Below are 16,554 nucleotides of genomic sequence, written 5' to 3' on the forward strand. Positions count from 1 at the left end.
ACACACACACAGAAAATACGTCAGGAGCTTCTTTCGAGGCAGGGAAGCGTGGATGCCACCTCGGACTCAGTGTCCAAGCTCCTGAAGTCTGCAGATGCATCAACAGCATCTGGCCTGCAGGGGGCACTGCAGGACTTGAGTCAGCGCTACATCGCAGCCCAAGCCAAGCAAGCAGATAGAGAGACTGAGTTGCGGGGACTTTTACCCAAGTTGGAGAGTTTTGAGCGCCAGAGCGCAGACCTCCGCAGCTTCACACAGAGTCGAGAAAGGGCTCTCAGCCCAGTAGGCCAACCAGACTGCAGTGTGGATGACTACAGACAGACCATAGAGGTTATAGAACAGATTTACATAATTTCTGAAAGATTACATGTTATTGGCCTATGTCTGAATGTGTCATCATTTGTCTCTTTTTCATTAAAGGAGGTGAGATCAGAAGTTACCCAAGAGTCGAGTCAATTAAAAGCATTTGTTGAGCTTGGTTCAAACCTAAGCCAATCTGGGATCCTTGCCAATGTACAAAGCCTTCTGGACACAACCAAAGAGGTTTCTGAGGACTTTGTGCACTTGGAATCTAATGTCAATGAGAGGTGATTGCAAAGAGCTGTAAAAACATTATCTTGTGCCAGTTTTATTTTAGTCTTTTTTTTAAATCCGTTTTTATTAATATTTTAAATTAGCTTTTATTCTCATATTTTCATCTTTCATTAGTTTAATTTTTAGTCATTTTAATTTAAAAGGTTTTTTTGTAATATTTCTATTTAGGTTTACTTTATTTTTATTTCAGTTTTCGGTTTAGTTTTTATTTTAGTGCTTAATCTTATTTAGTTAGTTTGAACATTTCTAGTTTTCGTTTAGTTTAAGTTTTTCTTCTAATACTTATATTTTATTTCATTCCAGCTTTATTTCAATTAACAGAAATGTTTTAATAGTTTTAGTTTTAATTAATAATAATATCACTGTTTTCCATATATAACTTCTTTGTTCAGAATGGATATAGAATTAATGCTGTTATCAAATTCAGGATATCCTAATATTGCCAACTCTAATTGCTTTGACATTTGACATGTGACAAAAAATAAGAGGCTGAATGCTTTCTGCCATAAAAAAAAATAGAATCATGCTAACCCAATCTGACAACACTGTAACCGCCGTTATTGAAACCATTTGGCCACATCCCTCCTTAAGATGCCATACTGGGGCTCTAGGCATTTAAAATGTACTTCCAATGGACTCATAAAAGAGTTAGCCATGTGTTTGAGTCTAAATCCACTCCACATATCTCTAGGAATACTTGTGAGTGGGAAGTGGGATTATTATAATATAAACTGTATGTAAATGGTAGCATGTTAGGACATGACCTTCGACTCGCTGCTGCTAACATTGGTAGAAGGCATGCTGGCCTGGAGTGGAGTCTGGCTCTGGGTTATATCCCACACAATGTCCTGATCTATCACCATGACCTAAAATAGAGGCATCTAGTGTTGCCATATTAATAGGACGCATAGTTAGCCAAAGATGTCTGGTACTCTCTGCTTAAAAGAGATTGTTCTGTTATGGTGGTTTAAAAGACCAATTTCTTCTGTTAAAGGTGTACTCTGGATTTTTTTTATTTTTTTTATTTAAAAACATTTTACACTAAGAAAGGAATGAGACATTTGAAAAATAAGATCAAGTGGGCTCACAAAAGCTGTTTTATTTTACGTGCAACAAGTCGCCTCATTGGAACCAGCATTGTGAATACTCACCATTAACAAAATCTAATCAAAGCATATTCAACTAACTTGCTCTGTGTCCTTCACAGATTTGATTCCATCCAGAGCTGTGTTCAGCAACTGGCGGAGTTTCGCTCGCGCTCTGGCTCCCTCCTCAGGTGGCTGCAGTCGGTACAAGAGCAACTTCCTGTCAAAGAGCCCAACCTAAGCACAGAAGGCCTGCAGAGAAGAGCACAGCAGCTTAAAGTAGGGCTGTAATTCTCTCTATTTACAGTGTTCTGACATCAGTTTCTTTTTTTAGTGAGGTGAGCTTTAATTAACATGTCTTATAAATTTGCTTGTAGGATTTGCTCTCAGAATGGGAGACCCAAGGAAGCCAAGTTCAGGAGTTAAACAAGACCAGTTCACAACTTGAGAACTTGATTATTAAAATCACAGCCCCCAAAAACAAGGCTGGTAAGAAAAACACCGTTGTGGAGTTTCAGGGCTAATGTTCCTTTTCTTTGTCTGTAGCTAGTGTGTAGCTATTACACCTAAAACTGAAAACTCTGTCATCATTTACTCACCTTCATGTCATTCAAAACCAGTATGACTTTCTTTCTTCCAGGAATCAGAAAATGCCAATTTATAGATACTGGCCACAAGAATAATAGTATTAATTTCTTTTCTTTCTTTTTTTCTTAATTATCCCAAACATTTGAAAGCCAGTGTATCATGGTTTCCACAAATGTTAAGTATTAAGCAGCACAACTGTTTTGAACATTGATAATAATAAATAAATAATGTTTCTTGAGCTGCAAATCAGTATATAAGAATGATTTCTGAAGGAGCATGCGACGCTGAAGACTAGAGTAATGGGTGCTGAAAATTCAATTACATTTTAAAATATATTGAAATAACAATTGTAATAATTGTAAAATTTCACAATATAACTTTTTTACTGTATTTTCGATCAAATAAATGCAACCTTTGTGTTTTTTAGGATTCTTTTTTATGCATAATAGCTCTTTTCCCTGTTCATTTGTTGTTGCATGGAAAAGAGTGACCAGTACATTATTCAAATGTGATCAATGGAATACAGAAAGTCATACAGGTTTGGAATGACATGAGGGTGACTTTTTGGCTGAACTATCACATCTACCACCTTCCAGACTACTGATTTTGAGCATATGTTTGTATATGTGGCTCTGTGTTTAAATCCTCTGTGTTGAGTTTGTCTAGCTGCTTGTGTATGCGTGTGCTGCTCCAGCATGCCTGTGAATTATTGTGGCATTGTCTGAGCGTGTGTCTGTGTGTCTTTCTCCCAGGTGTTTCCCAGCTCAATGGTGCTTCCAGCCCCAACAGTGTTAATGGCATTCACACCTGTAAAGGTGAGCTTCCTCCACACCTTTAGCCAGTGAGCCGAGCATCCTTATCTCTGGAGTCTTATCTCTATTAGTCATTTGCATTTTCCGTTTCACCCCCAGGCGCGATCTCTCTTCCTCACCCTTTCACTCACTATCCCTATTTTTCTTTGCATTTCTTCTTGTCCTATTCTGTTAGTTTGCTTTCCAAGTATGCGCAGATTGGTGTCATCTGTCTTTGTGCAATTTGTCCAATCATTTAAGCTTTCTTTGACACTGGCAGTGCACATAAATCTGATACAAAGGACTGTTCAAATCTTTTTGCAAGTAATCTGTTTGTTCAGACAGTGTAGTCATTATCTAGTGTATTGATTCCCATTGTAACGCTTTGACAAAACTGGAAGAGAGTGCAGCTGTCACTAGCTATGTTTCCAGCCACCTACTTTTATGTGAATTTTGGGATATCGCATAAATAACGCTAGGTGGAAGCACCAAGATGCACATAAATTCTTAAAATTCACAAAAAATAATGTATGCGCTCAGTTGAGGCGGATACATTTTTGTCCGATAAAGAGACATGCACATAAACTATGATGGAAACGCATTTACCGAATAAATCACTCGATGCGCAACAAAAAACTCATGTTACTTTATCTCAACAGTGGATGTGATTGATTGGGTAACTGGACTAACCAGCAGACCAGTTTCATTGCACAGCAATTCAAATGTTAGTTTGATCATTCTGAAATGCACGAGCCAAAGTCTGTCATCAAAATGAATTTGTTTAATTCCCTCCCAGAATTCTCACATGATTGCGTTGCGTTCCCAAACACCAGGCATCCAAACGCAAAAGAAAAAGCCACAGTGGCTTTCCCAATTGCAACTTCCATTTTTATTACAGATATTTTGCGCCAACTTCCCCAGGAAGTGACGATGTTGTTCTCTTGAACACATTTATTCACAAATGTCTCTTTATTCGCAAATATTTTATGCAATATTCTAATTTTGCGTATACGTTAAATTTGCAACTTTGATTTAACTTAAACAAGGTAATACATTTTATATATATATATATATATATATATATATATACAGGTCCTTCTCAAAAAATTAGCATATTGTGATAAAGTTCATTATTTTCCATAATGTAATGATAAAAATTAAACTTTCATATATTTTAGATTCATTGCACACCAACTGAAATATTTCAGGTCTTTTATTGTTTTAATACTGATGATTTTGGCATACAGCTCATGAAAACCCAAAATTCCTCTCTCAAAAAATTTGCATATTTCATCCGACCAATAAAAGAAGTGTTTTTCATACAAAAAAAGTCAACCTTCAAATAATTATGTTAAGTTATCCACTCAATACTTGGTCGGGAATCCTTTTGCAGAAATGACTGCTTCAATGCGGCGTGGCATGGAGGCAATCAGCCTGTGGCACTGCTGAGGTGTTATGGAGGCCCAGGATGCTTTGATAGCAACCTTAAGCTCATCCAGAGTGTTGGGTCTTGCGTCTCTCAACTTTCTCTTCACAATATCCCACAGATTCTCTATGGGGTTCAGGTCAGGAGAGTTGGCAGGCCAATTGAGCACAGTAATACCATGGTCAGTAAACCATTTACCAGTGGTTTTGGCACTGTGAGCAGGTGCCAGGTCGTGCTGAAAAATGAAATCTTCATCTCCATAAAGCTTTTCAGCAGATGGAAGCATGAAGTGCTCCAAAATCTCCTGATAGCTAGCTGCATTGACCCTGCCCTTGATAAAACACAGTGGACCAACACCAGCAGCTGACATGGCACACCAGACCATCACTGACTGTGGGTACTTGACACTGGACTTCAGGCATTTTGGCATTTCCTTCTCCCCAGTCTTCCTCCAGACTCTGGCACCTTGATTTCCGAATGACATGCAAAATTTGCTTTCATCCGAAAAAAGTACTTTGGACCACTGAGCAACAGTCCAGTGCTGCTTCTCTGTTGCCCAGGTCAGGCGCTTCTGCCGCTGTTTCTGGTTCAAAAGTGTCTTGACCTGGGGAATGCGGCACCTGTAGCCCATTTCCTGCACATGCCTGTGCACGGTGGCTCTGGATGTTTCTACTCCAGACTCAGTCCACTGCTTCCGCAGGTCCCCCAAGGTCTGGAATCGGTCCTTCTCCACAATCTTCCTCAGGGTCCGGTCACCTCTTCTCGTTGTGCAGCGTTTTTTGCCACACTTTTTCCTTCCCACAAACTTCCCACTGAGGTGCCTTGATACAGCACTCTGGGAACAGCCTATTTGTTCAGAAATTTCTTTCTGTGTCTTACCCTCTTGCTTGAGGGTGTCAATGATGGCCTTCTGGACAGCAGTCAGATCGGCAGTCTTACCCATGATTGCGGTTTTGAGTAATGAAACAGGCTGGGAGTTTTTAAATGCCTCAGGAATCTTTTGCAGGTGTTTAGAGTTAATTAGTTGATTCAGATGATTAGGTTAATAGCTCGTTTAGAGACCCTTTTCATGATATGCACATTTTTTGAGAATTTTTGGTTTTCATGAGCTGTATGCCAAAATCATCAGTATTAAAACAATAAAAGACCTGAAATATTTAAGTTGGTGTGCAATGAATCTAAAATATATGAAAGTTTAATTTTTATCATTACATTATGGAAAATAATTAACTATCACAATATGCTAATTTTTTTAGAAGGACCTGTGTATATATATATATTTTTTTTCTTTCTTTTTTTCTGCATGTCGTGTTTGGCTCAGTGAATAAAAAATACATTGAAATGCTTATCCCTCAGCTTGTGTATCATTGCTTGGAAAAAATACCACAAACATGATGCAGTTTTATAATTATTTGGTCTTGTCCTTGGCCTGCTCTGACTGTAGTGTACTTGCATCAACATTTTTTCGCTCTTTCCCTCAGACTTGACTGAGATCCAGGTGGCAGTGGCAGATGTGAACTGCAAGTATGAGCAGCTGGGCAGTGACCTGAGGGAGAGGAAGGGTAGGCAAGACGCCTCTCTTGACCTGCGGCAGAAGGCCAGGCAGAGCACTGAGGCTCTCGTCCAGTGGCTAGGCCCCCGTGAACAGAGCCTGGCACAAGGGCAGACCGCCTCTCCCTCACGGCCAGAGGTGGTGCGTGCTCAAGCCCAAGAGACCAAGGTAACATCTTAAGAGAATTGAGTACTTGACAGGGGTATCAAACTGCAGGCCACCACAAATTATTTATCCTTGAATCCAGCCAGCAAATATATTTTCATTTTATTTTTTCCTTTTGTTATCCCAAAGTTTAAAAAAACATTTGATTCCATGTGATTACCTTGTGAAAGAGCTGACAGACAGGTATCTGCGTCCAGGTTTTACTTTCTGAGCTTGCCGAGCATTCTGGGAAAGTGGAGGATCTCAAGAACATTCTGAAGCAGCTAATAAAAGATAATCCAGAGTCTCCTGAAGCTGAGACGTGGAAACATCAGCTTGAAGACATAGGTCAGTGAAGTGTTTTTAAATGTGGTGTCCTTGCATACAGTGTTTTTAATACATTTCTATTTATTGGACTTTGTCCCTATGCCAATAACTAACTAGCGACACAATGGTGCATTAATATTCATGTGTTGGTCACAAGGTGAGAGGTTGGTGCAGAAAATGGAAGGCTGAAAATAATGTAATGTCCAAGAAGAGCTCTGATCTTGTCTTTTCCAGATCAAATATCCTGAACTTTTGCTATAAAACATGTTAAAGCATTTCATTTGTTGTCAAAGTGCAACCTGTTCAGGGAATTTCTTTTATCCATTGTGCTTCATTTAAACAAATATCAGACAATTTAAACAAATCTCAGACAATTGACCAGTCCTTTCTGGGAGTCACGAGAAATGAACAAAAATGCTCTTTGAAAAGAAAAAAAAAGTCTGCCTGAATGAACAGGAAATCAAGGGAACCATATTGCTTTGTGTGCATTATCATAATTCTCTGTGGTTCTTGCTATGTTTAGTATCTAAGTTCATGATTTCTAAATCATTAAAATTGGTCTTTGTGATATTTTTTCTAAATATTGCTCTCTCTTGTAGATTCACGGTGGATGAAAGCCAATCAGAATGCAGCACAGAGGCAGACTGAATTGGAGGCGTGTGCTGATAGGCTGGGTAGTTTTGCAGCAGCAGCCAGTCAATTAGGACCATGGCTACGAGAGAAAGAGCTGATGATGAGTGTATTAGGCCCACTGAGTATCGACCCCAACATGCTCAACACACAGAAACAGCAAGTGCAGGTAAACAGGTTTTTAATGATATCTTCCTGTTTTGTCAACCAAATTACTCTCCTGGACAACAAATCTATAACCATTACAGTATAGGGGCCTCATTAAATACAGTTTGTTAAATACAATCTAAAACATTGAAAGTGTTACATTGTAGAGTACCATAGAAAAGTTCCACCTTTAAATGTAGTCCTACTTCAAAAGAACAATTTAGATACCCTTACTGATAAGGTTTAGTTTATGTTCTGAAGAATAGTTCATGTAAATGTTTATTAAAACATTTTTATCATTGGATATCACCTGTCCCTATAAAGAGTTGTTTCTGATGAAGACCTTGACTGGTCAAAACATTGTGCTGTTTTATTAATAATAAACTTTCTTAAGCTGTGCTGACATCTATCCAGTGTGTGGACGTCTGTTCTTTAATTTTTCAATCAATATCATGCCTTTCATTGACATTTACATTTTTTTTACATTTTGTACTCAATTTATTGCTTTCAACACCAGTAGCCAAGTTAAATCTATTTCTTTATCCCGTCAGTTCATGCTACGTGAGTTTGAGACACGGCAACCCCAGTTTGACCAGCTGACTCAGGCAGCAGAGGGAATCCTCTCTCCGACTGGAGACGAGGGTTCTAGAGATGAACAGGACCTAGAGGAGGTGAGGCAGGAGCTGGCAGACATTTCACAGCAGTGGGGAGACCTCACCTCTCGTCTCACGGGCCGCTCGCAGAAGATCGACCAGGCACAGGGAACCAGCGAGCACTACCTGGCCCTTCTCAGGGAGCTGTCTCAGAGGGTGGCAAATCTAGGCGAAAGGCTAGATGCGCATGCCTCTCTAAGCGCTCAACCCGAAGCCCTACGCCGTAGGCTTCAGGAAACAGGGGAGATCCGCTCTGAGCTGGAACAGACACGGGGTCAACTGGCCCAGGCTGAGCAGCTGTGTGAGGAGCTCAGCACAATTGTGGCCGAACCGTATCTCAGAGATGAGTTACACAAGAGACTGGAGAGTGTGAGCGGCCCCCTCAAGAACCTAGAAGAACGTGCCGGTGAGTAACATTTAGCATAATGCAGTATCGGAAATTAACTTTTCCATTAAGGGCCAATATTTGTCCACTGGAATTTGAATAAAATTACCTTGTTAAATGTATTTGTGTTGTCTTTTATTTTAAATACTTATATTTGACCAATTATTTAAATCAATTAGAATACTATAGACTGTTAACAATAAAATGTTATCCACATTAACAAAAGCCATTTTACACTGCAAAGGTAGAAAAGAAGCTGCATCTGACATGGCATTCATGTTTACGGAAAGGTCGAATACATGTATTTATACAAAAACTACATAATGTAAATAGACTACATAAATGTATTGATAATTCTATTTATTAATATATAAACTTAAGTTGTAATTGATATAGTTTAACTGTGCAGAGGCATTTCTGTTAATTTTGGTGGCATTTTTGCTCCAAACCCCAATAATCTTTGACCCTGCCATAATTGTGCATGTACTGTATATAATAGTAACCATCCTTCTCACTGCTGTCTTTCAGCTGATGGCTTGTCTCAGCTGCAGGCTGCCCTGTCCAGCACTCAACAGTTCCAACAGATGTTTGACGAGCTTCGTGGCTGGTTGGATGGACAGGCTGGGAGTCACACAGCTGGTATTTCTGAAGCTCTCCCCTGCCAACCTGACACTCTGAAAACTCTTCTTGCCCAACAAGAGGATCTCCAGCGAGCCATGGCACAACAACGTGGATCCTATGAGCTCATCCAGGCAGAGGGGGCATCTCTACTGGCATCCCTTCCTGCTGGAGATGAGCGATTAGCCCTACAGACTCGATTAAAAACCTTACGGCAAGACTGGCAGGCCATGAACCAACAGACCACTGAGAAACACTGTCGAATAAAAGAGACGCTGTCCCGTGCTGAGGTGTACCAACAACATTGCAACGAGCTTGTACCTTGGGTTGCAGAATGTGAGGAAAGGGAGTCAGAAATCCACCCATCGCTGGATCCTGCCGCCTTAGACGAGGCTTTGCAAAAGGCTAGACAGTTGAGTCTGGACTTAGATCGTCGTCGCCCCCTCTTAGAGTCTCTGAACACAGCAGCAGATCAGCTGCTGGAGCAGAGCTGTGTTGGTGAAGAGGAAGTGAGGGATGAAAAGGCTCAGCTTAATCGCAGGATAGACAGCCTCTCTGAGCGACTACAGGGACGCACGGCTCAGCTAGAGGAATTGGGAGGCAGACTGAAAGAGTTTGAAGATGGCAGACTGGCTGTGGAGAGAAGGCTCGAAGCAGCCAAGCATCAGATCGAGGTTCAGGAGGCACTTGGGCCACAAGCTTGTAGCAACAAAAGCCTGGAGCGTTTGCGTAGCCAACAGGAACTGTTAAACTCTGTACAGCCACAGGTGGTGTACCTGCGAAACCTGGCTCAGGGACTGTTGCAGGACGCACCCGAGATATCCGGGGCCGGCGAAGATGGCGGCCAGAGGCTAATGCAGCAGGCTTGTGATACCGAAAAAGAGTTTGAAGAAGTTACTGAGAAGGTGAGAGAATCTGCACATGATCAGCAGCCTCTGGAATGTGTCAGGACTCAAAGTAGTTGGGATGTTATATATATATATATATATATATAAAACCTGATCTGTAGTTTATGTCTGTGCTCATGCCATATATGCTAAATATGACTATTACAAGTCTTTTTTTTTTACTGTTGGTCCAGATTTTTCTTATTCATTTTTAATAGTTTGTAGTCAGAAGTTTAACATTACCATTCCTGTTATGCAATACCTTTTGAACTCTTAACTTATATATACTGCTATCCTTATCTATTCAATTATGCAGACAGAGTTCAAATCTGCTGTAAAGCACTTCTAAAAATAAAATGGTGTCACTGTTCAGCTGAGGTCAGTTCGGTGTTGATTCAATAACCGTGTAAAGATCGTCAAATATGAAATCATATATATGAAATACCATTGCATAGTAGAAATGGCCTACAATCTCAGCTATATTTACCTGCATGTGTCCCCTTTCTTTCCCCCACAGACTGAGCAATGCTGCTCATCCTTGGAGTCCCGGTTGCAGGGAGTGGGAGAGGTCCAGTCACATGTTCGAGACATTTTCTCCCGCCTGGCTGATTTGGATGATGAGCTGGACAGCCTTAGCCCTGTGGGACGAGATGCTGACTCCTTAGCTTCGCAGGCTGACGCTGTCAGGGGCTTCCTGAGCCGACTTGATGCCCTCCGTGCCGAGCTGGAGGGTCATGGTGGGGAATGCACAACTATGCTGCGTAGAGAGGGGAGCTCTCCTGATCTTCTGGCCCTCAGGAGAGAAACCGAAGCCCTAAACCGACAGGCAGGCAAGCTGACAGAGCGAGGCCAGAACCGCCTGGCACTCATAGGAGCAGCAGAAGAACGTGTTAAGGAGTTCTACACCCGACTGTCTGACCTACAGGGGTTGTTGGGGCGAGCAGAGGAGGTGCTGAACACACAGGCCGTCGTGGGGACAGAAGTTGAGGTCATTAAACAGCAACTTCAAGAATTCAAGGTAGGAAAATGTTTAGCAAACTGTCTACTTTTGTGTGTACTGTAGCTTTAATTTGCAATAACAGATTCCATTGTGCGCTAACCACCGTTAGCTAACAATATTCATATGCCACAGGAGGTTCTAAGGCTTCAGTCTCAGAGGGGCTCAACCCGCCTACCTAAGCATGAGCTCATGTGGCACAGTCTTGGTTTTTTTCAATATCTAAACAAGGTCGAGCAAAGCCCTCGTCATGCACAATGTGGTTTGCCGAAGTATGACGTGTTCCTGAATCAACCACCCTACCCCTAAAGTCAGTGTGCAAAGTTTTGCAGATGATGCTGGATGATGTTCCAGAACCAGCAAATGATTTTGATCAAGGAACATGTCCTAATTGTGTAAATCACATGAGGCCAGGGCTGCACGATGTGGGAGGGGGGGGGGGAATCAAATTTAGATTTTTCTGATAAAAAATTGTGATTGCTATTTAAAATGCGATTAGAAAAAAAGCTCTAGGTTTGCTGAGCTTGTTTGTGTGGGGATGCACAATTCGGACAATTTATTTTTTATTATTACTAAAAATATTAAACAAAAAATGAATATTACTATTGTAATATTTCACAGATTTTCATAAAACAAATTACTATTTAAGAAAAATAATAGTAATCATTTAATTTTACAGTAAAATTATAATACTAATATTAATGGTTTTTATAAAATTAATATCAATTTAATAATCACACTAAGCCATATAGTGATTTCGGTTTTTGATCAATAATGCAGCTTCATTAGGCTCACGTTTGTTGTGGAATGTTTGTTGTGGAATGAAAACAGGAATGTTTTCATTTACTATGCAATCTCTCAGGTGGATCCATTTGCAGCTTAAAACCTACAGAGCAATCTGAATTCAGTTGCACACTCTGAGCTATTGCCCCTCAAATGTGTGTTTAGAAGAGTCAAGATCTGTGTGGTACTTTAAATATTTGTATTACTGTAGGGTGAAAGCACCATCCCTTGATAAATCCTCCTTTCCCAACGTGTTCTTGCTGTTTTCCTCCTATCCTCTCTGTGACGGTGGCGAGAGAATAAGGTGAGACATGTCGGCTCTTACTTAGAGTGGGCTGCTCGAGTTCACCTTTCCTCCCATACGTCTGATGAAATATCTTTATCTCTCTTACTCATGCCTCTTGAGGGTGGTGAAAGAAAGGAGAGTGTGAGAGTAAAGAGGTGTAGGTGGAAGTGGGAAGGAATGGAGCTGAGGAAATGACGGATGTAGTGGGCGTCCGAGACCTCCAGGAGCAGGAGAGTGAATCAGTGCTATAGAAAATATGTCTTGCTGAGACTGAATCATTCCTTCCTCTGCCATGTTTGATTGCTCAGCAACAACAGTATGAGTAGTTTGAAAGACTCAGTGCTATTGAAGTAGTCCAGTGACCTTTAACTGAACATTTGAAGATTTTAAATGGCAACATCTATCATCAAAGACTTTTTGAAGTTCTTGGAATTCGGGAGAAAGGGTGAAATTTGGCATTGTGTCATTTGTGTTTTCCAGAGACTTTATAATTTCATGCGATGCGATGTAAATCTTCCATTGTGTTTTTTGTTTTGTTTTGTTTTTTCATAGTACTGCATCCCTCTGTTCAGTGCTAACACTGAGAGCTCATTAATGATGTCACCACTGTGATGGACACTGAGATAAATCTGACCACACAACTAATCTGTGTCAGCCCACTGTGTCAATATGGAAGCGTAAAAAGGGAGGGGGAAAAAAGACAAAAGAGCTGGGGACACTTTGCTGTATATCAGTCATGTGAAGAGTGAAAACAATCAAATAGTTTTAAATACACTAGCAGATTTATATATACTAGTAGTGTTCAAAGGTTTGGGGTCAATGTTTTTTTTTTAAAGAATTAAATACTTTTATTCAGAAAGGATGCATTAAATTGATCAAAAGTGACAGTAAAGACATTTATAATGCAAGATTTCTATTTCAAATAGAATTTTTTTTTACTTTCTATTCATCAAAAAAATCCTGAAAAAAATATTATGGTTTTCACAAAAAAATATTATTCAATTATTCAATAATACATTTTTTTTTTCCCAAATCAGTATATTATAATAATTTCGGAAAGATCATGTGACACTGAAGAGTAATTATGCTGAAAATTCAGCTTTACATCACAGGATTAAATTACATTTTAAATTGTTATAATATTTCACCATATTACTGTTTTACTGTATTATTATTATTATTATTATTATTATTATTATTATTATAATAAATGTAGCATTGGTGAAAAGACTTTTCAACTCCTATCCTCATTAACCTACACCACCTGAGGAAGTCTTTAAGTCTTTCCACACACTTTTTCCATTTTTGAGTATTCTGTTTTTCCACTGCTTGTCATGTCTACCCGCTTTCTTGTCTCATAGCTTTACTCCTGCCTCATCTAGGCGTAGCGGTCTAATAAAGCTCTCAATCAAATTTTTAACAATATGGTTGACTGAAAGCACTACATCACCCATTTTCTCTTCTTCTGCTTTTCTTTCTTTCTCTCTAGTTCTCTCATGGTTGCTAAATGAAAGCAGGTTGTATAGATGTGATTAAGAGCACAGCACAGGCAGACAGACAGTAAAAGGGGCTGAATAGAGGACAAAGAATAAGTGGGTGTTGTCGATATGGTCAACAGTGACGCTCAAGTGCATGTCTAATCAATACGCGTGAAGTGGAGTTCAAGAATGAAGTCAAAGCCAGCACAGTATATAAAGTACAATGGGCTTCAGACATGTTGATGTTGAAAATCTTGGTTACACTATTCTAACATCCATATAAAATTAAAACAAATAAAATTAACAACATATTAAAATATAGTTTTTAAAAAAATTATTGAATTGAGTTTATTGAATAATCCTAATTGTCTTTCTCAATGCTCAGGCTGACTGTGATCAGCACAAATTCAGTCAGTGGTATTATAAAAAAGACAGTGGAAAATTACTGCTCAATATTGGATTGAAATGGAGACAGCCACGTATCTCAAACTCTTGAAGATGGTACAAGTAACAAAGTGAGATATAACAGTAAAAATAATATAAATATAAAATGTATAAATTATTTATTTTTTATTTTTATTATATTCTTTATTCATTGTATATTATATATTTTCATAAAGCAAAGTACTAAGATATAAAAAATATATATTTTTCTCTAACATTATTATACTGCTGTTAATGTTATGCTGCATGAATATAATTTGTAACAGTAACAAAATGCACAATAGAAGCATTTTCACAAGTGGACTTTTGAACCCCACTGTATGTATTAGTCGTCTAGAGGTTATTTTTAGGAAGCTGAGGAGATGAGATCTCATTCATTACAAAGAGGAAAAAGAGAAAGATGAATAAAATGCGTTCAGCAAGACATCCTTGGGATTCGTCCAACTTCGCTCCAAGCACTTGTCATTTTTCCATCTTCTCTGCCCCATTTCTCTCTTTTTGTCTTCCACTTTGTAATTAAACATCGTAAGATAAATTTGAGTGCAGCCCGTTCGTCTGCCACAAGATAGTCTGCTCTCATTTTCGCCTCACTCCACGCAAGCCAGACTCCATTTCAAAGACACCAAATCCAAAATGATGTCATTGCTGAAAGGGGTGGAGAGGGGAGGGTGATCCTGTGTGTGTGTCTGAGAGGTTTTTTTGTTGTGCAAGCTCCGTCAGGGCAGCTGCGGGGGGCATGGGGTATTAAGAGAAGGTGTCAGATTAGTCAGTGTCATTGTTTAGCTTTTCAACAATGAGCGTATTGAGATGTTGTGGAAATCGGTTGGAGAGAGCCAGGGCTTTTCACACTTATGACTTCAATGTGAAATGTCTAGCCGGTGTCGTCCAGTGTTTCCTGTCTGAATATGTTCTCATATTTATCAGCAGGCGTGTGCTATAGGGTGACATGTAGACACAGAAGGTGTGTTTGTATGTTGTGGGAGTGTGTCCGCAGGTCCATGTGTGAGAATGTTTCTAATTCCAGTCCGTGTGGAGCGTCCGGCATCCCAGCTGTCTCCCCACCCTCAACCCTGGAAACACACTCACACATGTACACATAACCAGGGTGTGGTTGCCCCCTCCTTAAAATTCCTGTCCCTTACGTACCCTTGTGTGCTCCCATGTCGCTCTGTCCCAGAGCAGCTGAGGCTTGAGCCAGCGGGGCCGGATGAAGTGCAAGATTGGAGTAAAGCGAGGGCTCCTTGTCCAACTGGGAATTCCTTCGCAGGGCTGTTGGGATGAGGGAATGGCTTCTAAATCAAACCAGGTTGTCCACTCTGTCCTCAACCTTGCCACTTATATCTTCACTCCCTTTACTCCTTCCATCCCTCCATCACTCTTGCTGGTTTGTCTATTTTTATCGACCTCTTTTTACGTAGTTTGAGATCACAGCTTTTCTTCCACAAAAACAACTGTGGAGACTGTCATGACCTGCCTACCCCCACCCAAACCTTAGGGGTTTCCCTTTAACTCATCAATCTTGTGGCCTCCCAGTCAAATAAGTAGATTTAGCATTGGGTTTCCTGGAAGAATTAATTTATCACTATTGCAATAAGGTAATGTAATGTAAAGTTCTTGCAATGAGTTGAATTAACATGGTGACTCTCTTAGAAAAATTCTCTGTCATGTATGCAATTGGGCCTAGTTAGATAACTCTGTGTTTCTAGCTGTTTCCAGTCTATGATCTTGGTGATACTATACTGTATGTTTTTGTAGCTTCGGAAAACTTTTTGTGGTTAAGCATTTCTGTGCCATGTCTCAGCGATCTCTGATGTCATTCTAGTGTAATTGCCATTTCTGCAGTTTCCCTGGAACATCTTTCACCTGTAAATGTAATTTATATCAGTTTGCTCATATTCAGTTTATTTTTTGAACTAAGGGGTTGATTAAATTAGAATAACATGGTAAAACTAATCTGATGACTTAATTTCTCTAAATTGACCCGGTTCTATACATTACACACTGGCATTTGAGTGTGTATGCACATATGTGTGTGTTATGTCATGCTTTCTCTAGCTGTTCCCATTGCCTGATATTGTTTCAGCTGTTGTGCATTACTGTGGCATTCCATAGAAAAGCCCACTTTCCCTTCCAGTTAGTCTCAATTAGCTCACCAACAGAAATAGGAACTTAATGTAAATAAGGTTATTCCACTGACATTTGGAAATAATTACCAAGATAATAATCAATGTTTTGACTGAAGTCAAATGTGGGAACAAGGTTGTGATGAAGATTTTTATTTTACATGGTTTATTTTTTCCCTATATAACATAGCTTTAATATTAACTAAATGTTAAGATTCAGGTTAATGCTTTATGTGCTGATGTGTTCATTCATACATTCAAAACCTATTTTATTGCTTTAATTTTGTGGCAAGACCAGACTCTTTTCCTTTTTCTTAGCAGAAGTGTTTGTATTCCTGTCTCTACTCCATATGTCTTTGTGTCTGTGGTGGTGAGAGAGAACAATGCACACATTGAGTCATTCAGGTAAAGCCATGGTGGTTAATTATAAATCTACTGCTGAGATAGAGAAAATGAGAGACATGCTACCTAGTAACCAGTGTGGCAAAGGGAACGAGAGAAGAGGGGGGTAAATGAACAACCGAAACAAACAGATGAGGCTTTCAGTACCTTTTCACTTATAGTGCAATCAGGCAGGAAGAGAGAGTAGCAAGAGTAGTGGGCAAGCAACAAAGAT

The 16,554-nt window shown here is 39.7% G+C and overlaps 1 protein-coding gene across 19 annotated transcripts in view; it reads left to right on the top strand.

The window, feature by feature from the left end:
• macf1a (microtubule actin crosslinking factor 1a) overlaps positions 1–16,554 on the top strand; it is a 180,707-nt gene that overhangs the window by 124,954 nt on the left and 39,199 nt on the right. For 18 of the 19 annotated variants that reach the window (XM_077196137.1, XM_077196151.1, XM_077196152.1 and 15 more), the window contains 11 exons: positions 13–330; positions 421–587; positions 1,802–1,958; positions 2,057–2,168; positions 3,020–3,082; positions 5,966–6,204; positions 6,399–6,528; positions 7,107–7,306; positions 7,836–8,343; positions 8,851–9,845; positions 10,345–10,845. In XM_077196137.1, the coding sequence (XP_077052252.1) occupies positions 13–330; positions 421–587; positions 1,802–1,958; positions 2,057–2,168; positions 3,020–3,082; positions 5,966–6,204; positions 6,399–6,528; positions 7,107–7,306; positions 7,836–8,343; positions 8,851–9,845; positions 10,345–10,845 (3,390 nt within the window). The remainder of the gene's footprint in view (positions 1–12; positions 331–420; positions 588–1,801; positions 1,959–2,056; positions 2,169–3,019; positions 3,083–5,965; positions 6,205–6,398; positions 6,529–7,106; positions 7,307–7,835; positions 8,344–8,850; positions 9,846–10,344; positions 10,846–16,554) is intronic. The other variant, XM_077196135.1, reaches the window with a different exon arrangement.

Source organism: Siphateles boraxobius, unplaced genomic scaffold (genome assembly GCF_051911475.1).
Source record: "Siphateles boraxobius isolate OS27281-9 unplaced genomic scaffold, OSU_SipBor_1 35, whole genome shotgun sequence".
Classification (NCBI taxonomy): Eukaryota; Metazoa; Chordata; class Actinopteri; order Cypriniformes; family Leuciscidae; genus Siphateles; species Siphateles boraxobius.